This window comes from Trichechus manatus, unplaced genomic scaffold (genome assembly GCF_000243295.1).
Source record: "Trichechus manatus latirostris isolate Lorelei unplaced genomic scaffold, TriManLat1.0 scaffold00009, whole genome shotgun sequence".
Classification (NCBI taxonomy): Eukaryota; Metazoa; Chordata; class Mammalia; order Sirenia; family Trichechidae; genus Trichechus; species Trichechus manatus.
This window is the reverse complement of record NW_004443945.1, coordinates 18,645,019-18,657,720: the sequence shown is the minus strand read 5'-3', so window position 1 is coordinate 18,657,720 and position 12,702 is coordinate 18,645,019. Positions and strand designations below refer to the sequence as shown.

Here is a 12,702-nt window from a genome sequence, read left to right as displayed (position 1 = left end):
ACATTTGTAGTAACTGTTAAATGAGAAACTATTTTGTTCTGTAAGCCTTCATCTAAAGTGAGAATAGCAGCACAATTGGAAGAGCGTAGCCGATGTCTTCACCTGAAGTACAATAAAATATTAAAGAAAAAAAAAAAAAGAGGTTAAATAACTTGATGAATGTCACATAGCCAGTAACTGGTGGATCCAAGTTTCAAGGCAGATCACTATGGTATACTGCCTTCATTCCTCCATAAAGTAGATAACATAATAATAATGTGGTCTAGTATAACTTAAAAAATATTCTTCATGGAAATTTATATTATGCTAAACACATCATAAACTTTTTCATTATTCACAGATTTACAGGCTGTTGTTATGAAAAGTTCAGAAAAATTACATCTCTATTAAATCTATTAATCCACACCGATAGTGTATTATCTCAGGTTTATAATAGCCTTAGGAAAGTTAGGTTAGGCCAGGTATGTTAAATGTGCTCAAAAGGTATATAAAGATAAAGTAAGCCTACTGTTGTTGTTATTGGGTGCCACTGAGTCAGTTCCAACTCATAGGGACCCCATGTAACAGAGTAGAACTGCCCCATAGGGTTTTCTTGCCTGTGGTCTTTAGTGGAGCATATCACCAGGTCTTTCTCCCAGTGAGCTGTTAAACAAACACACAAAATAAACCCAGTGCTGTTGAGTCAATTCCAAGTCATAGCAGCTGTATAGGACAGAGTAGAACTGCTCCACAGGGTTTCCAAGGAGCCGCTGGTAGATTCGGACTACCGACCTTTTGTTTAGCAGCCAAGCTCTTAACCACTGTGCCACCAGGGTTGCAGAGGATCCATTAGGTGGGTACAAACCCTTGAACCTTTGGGTTAGCAGCTGAGCAGTTAACTATTGCATCACTAGGGCTCTTTAGTAAATCTACTAATACCTTACAATTACTTAGTAACACAGTTGGTTTAGAACACATTTTCTAACTCCTTGTTTAAGTACCCTTTTCTTGATACTAGTGCTGCTATGAAAATATGAATTAAGTGTGATTCGAATTACTCTTAAGTAGAGTTATTTCTATTTCCTATGTATATTTGGCTCACAACAATGAAGTATCATAATCACTTTAAATTATTAATGTTTTTCTTCCCCTGAAAATACTTTTTATTTGGATTCCCAAATACTTACAAAATTCAGAAACAAAAGTAAAAATATATCAAAGTGCTTAATAAAATACCATCCCTTCTTAATGATTTCATCTTCTCTTTAAAGACTTTATTATAAAACTCCCCATTCCCAGGTGAAAGAAGCATGAAGCTGGAGATCAGTTCAACTTGTCATCTTAAGCCATCCATTAAAATTCTTAGTGTGTCAATTTCCTTGTACACACCTTAGTGCCTCAGTTGCCCTCCAGATTGTTATAAGGATCAAATTGATCAAAAGAGATAATAATTATATGAGGCAGCTGAAAAAACTAATAGATATTATGTTATTTTTATGATATTTGACAGCTGCTAATTCTGCCAATTGCTTTCATGCTATTTAATCTACTAGTATAGGATTAATCATTTGCTAGCTTTTACAGGAGGTATGCCACTGATAGAACTAAGATATTTTTAGTAGAAATTTTCTCTGCCTTGGGAAATATTTCAGTGACAATTTCATTAAAAACTGAAACAAAACTTCTGAATCAGTGTACTTTTTATTCCTTTTAATCATTTATTGAGGAGTAAAATAAGAATTCTAATTATAATGAGTAAATACAGGAAACTCAATGCAGGGAAAAGTTATTTAACCAAAAATGGATAATCATTTCAGACATGCTGTTTTTTATGGCTTTGTTAAAAGCTGCTCTGAACTGTCTAGCTTGTATTTTGGCTAGTCATAGTCTCCTTAAATCCATTTCCTTGCATGACACTAATAAGAAGAAGGTCTGTTGGACGTTTTGAATCATTTGAACATTGTCCACATGCACTTCATGACAAGAGGCAGAACTTCTGCTTATTAAGTGAAGCTTCTGGATTGTTTTTCATTTCTGTTTTCCTTTTCTGAATGGTTTTCCAATGATGAATGTTTGAGTGATTCAGTTATGAAGAAAATAACCAATTAAGTAATGAACATCTACCTAATTCTGCCAAGATTTTAACAAATTGAAGAAGAAGCAAAATTAATTGTCTAGGTCTCTCTGGCTTCAGCACTGTAATTTGTTATAAATCATTTGAAGTCTATTCCTTTGGGGAATACTCATACCATAGCACTTGATTGTAATTGCCTGCCTGCAGTTGCCTGTTTACATCTGCCTGTCCAACCTCAAGAGCAGGTTGCCTCTCAAGGCAAACTTTATTTTCTGTGATATTCCTAACAGTCTAGTGTATTTCCCCATACTTAGGAAATGCTCAGTAGATATTTGTTAGTTTGAATGAATGAACATCATTACTTACATATTGAAACAGTAGTAGTAGTTTGAGGTATGAAAAAGCCAAATGGATATCAAAAGATAGAATTTTCTTATTGTTAATTTGTTGTCCTGTAACTAATAAAAGGCCTGGAACATAGTAGGCCATCATAAATATTTATTAAATTAATCCATTAAACTATGTCAAGTGGGTGTGTTCACCATATCTGCTATTCTTTTTAACATGTGAACTTGAGTCCCAGGAAACTTTATCAAGTAGTAAAGGTCCAATAACCAAGAATGATAAATTATCATGTAATGGCTATCATGTTTCTTTATCTTTATTCATCCTTTTTTTCCTTCAGGAGGTATTAGTGTGTGGCCATTCCTTGGAAGTGAATATAACCACAAACCTGGACTTCTTCCTAAGTGTGGCTCAGGTTCAACTCTTACATCAGTTAATAGTAGCAAACGTGACTGGACTGGAACCATCAAACAAGGCCACAGAGGTAACTGTTACCTGATTTTGATTAGGCTAGCTGCATTTGTTTCAACTTACATTCATAGTAAGAAAACTGTAATTAAACTAAATGATTTCTGCTAAATATTCTGTATTTAACTTCATTCAAAACATAGTCGGTCATAAATCATTTTGGATTAATGGTCTTTGTTTTTGAAATTTGTTTGGTCTCTGTTCTTGTTATTTACCTTGTGCCTTTGGAAAATTTCTGTGACCTGGCCTCAGAAAAAGCTATGTTAAAAATATGATTTTATTACCTGCTAAAATTTCTAAAACATAATGTAAGAAACCTGGTGTAACTTTCACTTACTCAAATACATTACAGGGGTAGGGCCTCTTTTGGAAGTGAGCTTTGAAAGAGTACTATGGGAATTTCTTCAGTAAATAACTTGTAAAGCTTTTGTTTCCCATGCTCAGTGAAGAATGGACACAATCATAGACGTTGAAGGCCTGCCTAGAATTTTAATTTTGATCCAGAGTTCATTGGAAGCTCATTGGAAGCCTGCATTGTAACCACAAAGCATGTCAGTGTGAAACAAACGAAGCTGCTTGTTAGATGCTTCTCAGGATACGGTTTTTTTGCTGTTTTGGTTTTTCATTCCTATAATCATATCTGTACTTAGAGCAAATCTTTTATAAAAACCGAGCTGAAGAAATTATTTATATATGAAAACAATGTTGCTTTTACTTTTGTCATGAGTTACGCAGAAGGCTCTAGGTTCTGTTTATTAAGAAGGTAGAGATAGCCAAAAGGTAGAGACAACTCAAGTGTCCATTAACAGATGAATGGATAAACAGAATGGGATATATACATACAATGGAATATTACTCAGCCATAAATACAAATGAAATGCTAGTACATGCTACAACATAGATGAACCTTGAGAACAGTATGTTGAGTGAAATAAGTCAAAAGGACAATTGTAGGATCCCACATATGAAATATCTAGAATAGGGAAATGCATAGAGACAGAAGTTTATTAGTGGTTATCAGGGAAATGCTTTCTGATTTCATTTATTCATTATTGTCTTAAAAAGAACCATAGAGATACATATTTTTCAAAATGACTATTCCATTTAGGCAATCCATAAGAATATAATTATATGACATGAAAATAAGCAAAGTAAAAAATATTCTTCTGTGACATTATTGATGAAATCCATGAACCAGGTTGGTTTGGAAAGAGTATTTTGCATTCCTATATTATTTGTAGAAGGAATCCTGGTGGTGCAATGGTTAAGCACTTGGCTGCTAACTGAAAGGTCAGCAGTTTGAGCCCGCCAGCTGCTTATTAGGAGAAAAAGGCCTGCTATTCTGCTCCGATAAAGATTACAGCCTAGGAAACCCTATGGGGAAGTTCTGCTCAGTCCTATAGGGTCCCTATGCATCGGAATTGACTCAACAGCATGCAACGGCGATATTATTTGTGCCAATTTTATGAATTTCTCATATCAAGGAACTGTAACTCACAGAGTACTGATTTTCTTAGGAGTTCATACAACTGAGCAAGTTCGTTATTAACTATTCACCTACATACTTCTGAGGCACAGTAGTAGGATCTGATTTGACTAAGTTAGGAGGTACTTAGAGTTCAATTAAATAACCCATTACCTGGATGTTGAGTCATTCCTTAGCGTTCCAGAAGCTAGTTGGGCTTTATTTTTTAAAATTTGTGTGGCCCTTTGTTCCTTCTTGGAGGTATTAAAAGTACAGACTATAATGAGGGAGAACAGTTTGGCCCTAGTCTCAACCCTGACTGTCATGAGATTGAGGTGGTCCACTGAGGGAGAACTTACTGCTGATTTATGTCCTGTTGGAAAAGTAAGGGAATCTTGATGGCCTGAAGTGTAGCCTGATCTAACACCTTGTAACTTCAGTGTCTCGCCTTTGTTCTATCCTTAAAATACCTCTATCTCGAAATTTAGACTTTATAGTTTATAAAATATAATAGGCTATATCTTTCTTTATGTCTAGTGATAATAGTATCTGGGTATGCTGGAACTGAGCAGAGTTCCCCCAGAATTTGGGAGGGGGGAAAATTATGGGTCAAAGATGACTTCTAAACAGATGGCTATGCTCACATTAGCAATGGCTTGTATGGCTTCTTTGATACTAAGTTTTCTGTACTTGGACCAGAAACTTGGTGGGGTAGATCTGTGAAAACTTCACTTTTTTAAAAGATCTTCAGTGTACTGGAAGAATATGATTCCATTCATAAATTATTAGCAGAACTCGCATCTGATAGTCTAAGAATATAAAGACACTTCAGCTACATAGAATGCTCTGCTTATATTAAGTCAGAAAGTATCTTTGAAAGGTTGGTTAATTACATTTAAAACAACTACACTAAAATTTTTTTTTAATTCTTCTTGAGAATCAAAATTATAGGAAAATTGAATCTGACTGAGTTGTTCAGGAAGTGAAATAAGGGATACATGTTAGTGAAAAATGTAAGACCTGACATTACTAACAACTGCTACTTAATAAGAATAATGGATTAAGAATGGAACTCCAGAGGGACCTTGTGAATTAGAAACCAGTAAATGTCGTATCTGTTCTAGGCCAACCATCTGACACCATATTGATGCCAGTGATTATATAACATGTTTCAATAGGAGGACAGTGTATGTATTTAATTATACAACTGTTTTTTGAGGGTCTTAGTATATTCAGACAACGTTTGGCAGTGTTTCATTTGAAATAGTAAGAAAGTTATTCAAGAATGTGATGGGGAATTTTGTTTAGTAGAGGAAACATCTACACTATAAAAAAAGGGGAGGAAAAATAGACATATCTTTGGAAATAGAAGTAAAAACAGTGAGACAATCTAATATAAATTTTAATTATATGGACCACTAATGCATAATGAAACTTTGATGTTCACAGATAAAAGGGAAGCACTTCTGGGTATAAAATGAGCAGCCGTTGATTTAGGCAAATTGCCTCCCGTGTTGAACAAAACATTTCCAGTGTGTTTACTCTGAAAAATGCACTCTAAGTGGGACAAGTCCACTGGATTTAAGTAGCCTATATTTGGGCTCTGATTTTCACTGTCCCGTTCGAGTTTGGTGAGTGCCATGATTGCCAGCTCCCAGAATATTCAGTTTGAGGTGGAAGTCAACCTCCTAGATACCATCATAGTGAAAGCCACATGTGCAATTCTAAATTTTCTCCCAACATAGAGTGTTACTACTCAGCCTTGATTTCTTTCCCAGTGTTTAACAGGGCCTTGGTGATTGACACAATGGTTTTATCCTTTTGAACATTGTTTACCTTCTTACAAGTGAGTCTTGGTCCCATAAAGGCCTAAGAATATAAGCGTGGTTACTAGTAATATAATCATGACATTTATGTGATAGAATTAACAAGGGAGGTTGTGTAGTTACACATGCCAGTGAATTTTAGGAAGTGTTTGCAAAAGAATATGAATAAATAATTAACGAGTTTTAATTTGTGCAAGTGTACTTAGAGAGTAATGATGCAGGCCATTTTTATATAAGAAAAGGAAACTAAAAATCATTGCAAATTTTCTTAAAGCTATCAGTATGCAGGACATTATAGGGAGGAGTTAAACAAGAAAACAAAAAGTCTTACCTTTATATCATTTCATTGCAGTTGCAGTCACACACACACAAAAAGACACACCATAAAGAAAGATAATTTGTATAGAATTTTAAAGTATTCAAGTTAGAAATGAAAGCTTAGAAATCCTGTAATATTATAAAAAGTATAGATAAAATAATAAAACTAGCCCATTAACTTGAAATGGTTAGATTATTTTTTATAATATCATTTTATTTTTATCAAAGTAATACAATGAAATAGTGCTAAAAGGAATATATGAAACAATGTTTCCCCACCTGTTCCTGTTCCCCTAGTGGCACAAAGGTTAAGCATTCAGCTGCTAATCAGAAGGTTGGTAGTTCATACCTAGCCAGCAGCTCTGTAGTGGAAAGACCTGGTGATCTGCTTCTGTAAAGATTACAGCCAAGAAAACCCCTTGGGGCAGTTTTACTCTGTCACATGGGGTCGCTATGAGTTAGAATCTACTCGACAGCACCCAACAAGAATAGTCAGCCACCTTCAACTCTATGACCTGTTTCTTCTGGTATTTATCTCCATATTTCTGAATAGCATGAATGGACTACTATCTCTTGATTCACTCATTCTAGTAATACCTATTGACATGTTATTTATGGTAGATGAGGACTCCATCTCTTGCACTTCCCTTCCACTCCTCCATGTTTCCAATATTCTTAATCATATTTGTTGTGTAAGTCAATATGAATTGTTTTCATTATATAAAGACTAAGTAAATATTGTTGATTGCTTAGTGAAGTAATATAGTGTGATTACATTTCCTTGGTGTTTTTTTTTTTTTTCCTGTTTCCCGAAGTTAATGTTGTTGTTAGTTGCTGTCAAGTTGATTCTGACTCATGGTGACCCCATGTGTGCAGAGCAGAACTGCTTCACACGGTTTTTAAGGTGGTGGCCTTTCAGAAGTGGATCCCCAGGCCTGTCTTCTGACACTCCTCTGGATGGATTCCAACTGCCAATTTTTTGGCTAGTAGTCAAGCGCTTAACCATTTGCATCACCCAGTAACTCCCTTATTACTGTTTTAACTTGGAAATAATCTACTTTTGATTTGTGCTTTATTTTAGAAATGAATTTTTTTTTTTTCTTTTAGAAGGTGAGAAATGCTGCAAAGCGTACTTGATCAAACAAATGATTGCTAGGAATAATTGGAAATAGAAACCTAAGGGTTAAGAAGAGGGAAAGGGACTTCACGTGGGTGGTGGTGTAGTAGGAAGTACTTTATGAAGTGGAACTTAGGCAAAATGAGGGAAATAGAATCAAAGTACATTCTGTGAACATATATGGGTGAGGGAGGATTTGAAAGCAGGAACTGAGACTGGTATGAGGAAGGATGTTGATATTCTGATGTATTTCCATGCTTTCTATCTTGAGGGAGGCATGGATGGAACAAGCCAGATCAGAGGTTATATATTTTTAAAAGGAGATGGGAATTTTGGTCAATGTGCATATGGTGGCTTCCTACTGGTGTTTCTATACTGAGTATTTGTTTCACTTCAGAAGCACTTGATAGGCTACTTGTAACGAGGCAGTAAACACAGGTACCAATAAAATATGGAGTCAAGCAGTGACTTAAATGGACACATGGGGCTGTGAGGGAATACCTTGAATGTCTTGAAATCTAGACCTGAAAAAGAAATTAAGCATTTTACTTCCTGTTCTCTCCAAGGGAAGGACTTCACAGGGACAGTGAACTCTCACACCTGTCAGTATTTTAGTTAGGTCTTGAAAATGTTGAAGACAGCATAATTTTCTTCTGAAAAAACAAACATGTAGCCATTAGAAATGCTATGAAGATTTTTTTTTTTTAAATGATGTGGGTAAATGGCCCTGATGTAATGTTAATTTTTCAGCCATGTGGATGTGTAGCCGTTATGGATTTCCTGACTAGAAATCTGTGAATTAGTTAAGTTTTCCTAAGTCTCTATTAAACTGTCTCCCCTAGCCTTATTCAGCAAGTATTTATTAAGGGCTTACTGTTATTACCAGATGTAGGAGACCTGGTTATGTAGTGATTAAGTGTTTGGCTGCTAACCAAAAGGTCGGCCATTCAAATCCACCAGCCACTCCTTGGAAACCCAATGAGGCAATTCTGCTCTGTCCTATAGGGTCGCTATGAGTTGGAATTGACTTGATGGCTATGGGTTTTGGGTATTACCAGATATACTGGCTACAGACTGAGTGAGATATAAAAAATAAATACAGTGTGATCCCTGACCTCTAGGATTTTATAGTCTGGGTGAGAAGTAAAGCATAGACAAATGAAAAGGTAACTAAGAACTGAAGGCAGTATATGAAAATGTGTTAAATATGCCATATGGAAAATTACTGCTATAAGAATTCAAAAAAGAAAAAGCCTTTAGGCCAGGTGGTCAGAAGTGAAAAGGCAGAGAAGAGTGACCTACTGATTTACTAAATAAATATTAAACCTTTCCTATGTCAAATACTATTAAAGATACTAGGTTGACAGCATTAAATAAAAAAAGACAATGTTACTACTCTCATGTTCTACTGCTCATATATTTAGTGGGCAAGAGAGATTCTAATAAACAAATAAATAATTGGAGCTAAATCAAATATATATATGTATATATATGCTTGCTGATATAAACAAAGATTACATAGCTTTAAGTTTTCTAGAACTGATTTAAACTTCCTTACAAACCTAAACCTCACTGAGGTTGGGGACGTTAGCCCCTAGAGATGAGACGTGGTTAGGGTATAGGAATTTAATCTCCCACTGATAAAATACAATTTAGGCATAGAGTAACAGTGTGAACAAAGACATGTAGGTTTGTAAACATTAGGACTCTTTGGCAGAATAATGAAAAATCTATTTTTCCATAATGGAGGAATTGTGTAGAGAAATAATGAAAGATATACTAAGAAATGTGTTTTCTATCTTGGCAGTTAGGAATCAAAAGTTAAAGACTTGAATAGATGGGATGACATAGTGAAAGTGGTATTTTAGGGAAATTTTTGCTATGTCCAACCTCTTTTTGCAAAGGATCTGAAGTGGCATTCAAAAAAGTATACATTTATCACAAGAAAAGAAAATTAGAGCCCAATATCTCTTAAGAAGATGGACACAAAAATCCTCAACAAGATACTAGGAAACCAAATCTAGCAATATATAAAAAGAATATACACCATAACTAAAGTGGGATTGGCAACCCTGGTGGTTAAGAGCTATGGCTGCTAACCAAAAGATCAGCAGTTTGAATCCACCAAGCACTCCTTGGAAACCCTATGAGGCAGTTCTGCTCTGTCCTGTAGGGTTGCTATGAGTCTGAATCGACTCGACAGCAACGGGTTTGGTTTTAGTTTTTTCGGTAACGTGAGATTTACCCAGGAGTGCAAGATTGTTTTAACATCTGAAAATAAATTAATCTAAAACATCTTACCAATAGAACAAAAAGCAAATGCCGTATAATCATCCCAGTAAATGCAGAGGAAGTATGTAAAACATCATATCAATAAAATAAAAACCCAAAACCATATGATCATCTCAATAACGACTATTGCCTTTGTACCTTGTGTTGGGCTTAAAGTCGTTATTAATTAGCTAGGTCAACAGTCAAGAACAAGAGTGGGATATGAGGTAGGGGAGAGTAAGAACAAGTTGGAACTTAAGATGAACTGGAAGCTTCAAGGCCAAACTGGAACTCAAGTCAGGCTCTCCTTTTATTCATCCTTGGTGATGTGAGTTACCTGCAAGAAAAGCAGGTACTTTTGTCATGAAGCTTCATCTGTCCCTAATCTAGGTTTCAGAGAAGAAGGATACTCTGCAAACTGGAGGAGCTGTAGGCTTAGATCCCACTCCTCACCAGTAAGATGAACCAGTAGGCAAGCAACAAGTGCATAAGTTGCAATAGTGTCTGCTGACTTTCAGACTATAAAAATGGCTATTTCTTTCCTTTCACCTTCCACATTTTTTACAGATTTTTTATGTAGCCAATTGCAACCCACACCAACACAGGGAAGGAAATTCTGGGAAACATAGTTCAAGCTTAATGAAGTTGGCACAGTCCAAAGCCAACACATGTTGGTAGTGGAATATAAAACCTCTCTAGGTTTCTGCCAAAGAGAAGATGTGATAAGTAGCATAATTTTTACTATTAAAGAGGGAAAAACACACCATTTCCTCAGGAGAGGAAAGGCTTTCCAGGTACTAAACTAAGAACTATGAGACACTTTGTAGGGAATAGTTAGTGAGCTGATGGACAATATACTCAAAAACAGTTTCACAGCAAATGGAGAAGCAGTATTCATAAGGCTGTTCCTTATAGCAGTCACCTTCAAAAATTGAAAGCAGGACAATAAATCTGCTTTCGTGAGGGCAGTTCTGCAAGGACCGAGAGGGTATGATCCAAGTATTTAGCAGGTCAAACTTCATCCAGGAATAACCGTTATGAAGAAATGAGATAGTATATTCCTTAGTCTGGTTGTTTTCAAACATTTTAGCCATGGAATCTTTTCTTCAAACCAAATCTCACAGGTAATAATAGGGCTGCTCTGAGTAAACTGGACCGTAATCTTCACCTTTGTAGTTTACTGCTACAGTGTCATTTAGGGAAACTCTGCAAAATCCTGAGGGTTAAGTAGATCAGAGTTTGAAAAGCACTGCCGTAAAGTATCTTATCTGAAAAGAATTTCTGTTTTATGTTTGTTTGTTTTATTACAGGTACTGGTATGTTTCGGGTTATGTAAATCTCTAACTAGAGCCTAGAATTCTAGTATATGGTACTGCTGATTAAAAACAGATCCATAAGCTTAGGACACCAGATAGACAAATAGGTTAAGTCTGTTATGAAAGACTTGAAGTCCATTATGAAAATAAGGGTTCTAACCAACGTTTCACTCAGGGGCTGTGTGAGCTGCATGTCACAGATACCAAAAATAAAAGTTTATTTCTTTCTCATATAACAGTCCTTATGTCAGTAGTTAAGACTGGTACTGTGGCTCTGCTTTCTAAGGTCATCCAGAGGCCCGGTCTGCTTTTATCCTGTTACTTTATTATCTCTAGGTATTTATCTGGCTTAGTCCAAGATGGCTTATCATGTCTGTTTTCTAATTAGCAGGTTAAAGGAAATGGGAAATGGGAGTACACGCCTCCCTATATGGACAAACCCTGAAGTTGCATACATCAGTGGGTCTCACATTCTTTTGGCCAGAACTTAGTCAAGTGATCACATCTAGCTACAGGGGAGACTGAGAAATGTAGTCTTTCTCCTGCACAGCCATATACCCTGCTAAAAATTATTTTACTGTGAGAGAATAGGAGAATGGATATTGGAGTACAACTAGCAGTCTTGGCCATGGAGACCTCAGGGTTACCTCACAGGCAAAGCCAGGATATTCCTCAGAAAGTAGCTTTGGCTTTTCCTCAGTGCTTTGAATGCATCCTTAATTAGAGCCTAAAGTTCTATACCAGGTAATGTGCCAGAAATAATGTTAGCTTGCAGATTGTTCAACGCCGTTATAAGGACAAATATTATCTTTGTCCAGTGTTTCTAACCCCCTTCGTCTGATAATAGAACTTCTCTTTTTTTGGGTGAAGTCCTGGATGGTGCATATGTTTAACACTCTTCGCCACTTTCACGCTCGCCTACTAACAAAAAGGTTGGAGGTTTGAGTCTACCCAGAAGAACCTCAGAAGAAAAAGGCTGATGTTCTGCTTCAAAAAAAAAATCAGACATTGAAAACCCTATGAAGCTCATTTCTACTCTAACACACATGGGTTCACCATGGTTCAGAATCGACTTGATAACAAGTGATTTGTTTTTTTTCCTTTTTTCCATTCTCTTTTCCATCTGGTTTTGATGGGGCTTCCCATAACAGGATAGGCATGTGATAGAGTCCTAGCCAAACATTGCACCCTATCTGCCTAATGCAGTTATCGGTCCAGATATTGACAATAGGACTCAGGCAAGGGTAGAGTATTTCATATGAAGACACTGAGTAGAATAAACTCTTTCTTGTAGATCATTAAGTTAAAATGTTGTAATACTGGAGCTTTCTTTGCTCATGCCCCACTCTTCTCCTTCATCACTATCACATGAAGAAAACCTGTGTATGTTAAAAAAGAAAAGGAGGTGAATTTACAGAAATAAGAAAAGCAGAGATAGTCCTGATGATATCGTTTGAATCCCTAACACCAGTTCCACTGTGAACTAGTGTTTAGGAGATTAGGTTGGATTTCTGTCACTTACC

General features: G+C 36.1%; 1 protein-coding gene across 8 annotated transcripts in view; it reads left to right on the top strand.

The window, feature by feature from the left end:
* Positions 1-12,702, top strand: part of VPS13B (vacuolar protein sorting 13 homolog B) — an 866,934-nt gene that overhangs the window by 546,170 nt on the left and 308,062 nt on the right. For 7 of the 8 annotated variants that reach the window (XM_023726045.1, XM_023726044.1, XM_004370737.2 and 4 more), the window contains exon 33: positions 2,739-2,882. In XM_023726045.1, the coding sequence (XP_023581813.1) occupies positions 2,739-2,882 (144 nt within the window). Of the gene's footprint in view, positions 1-2,738; positions 3,036-12,702 lie in introns of those variants that run through there. The other variant, XR_002823075.1, reaches the window with a different exon arrangement.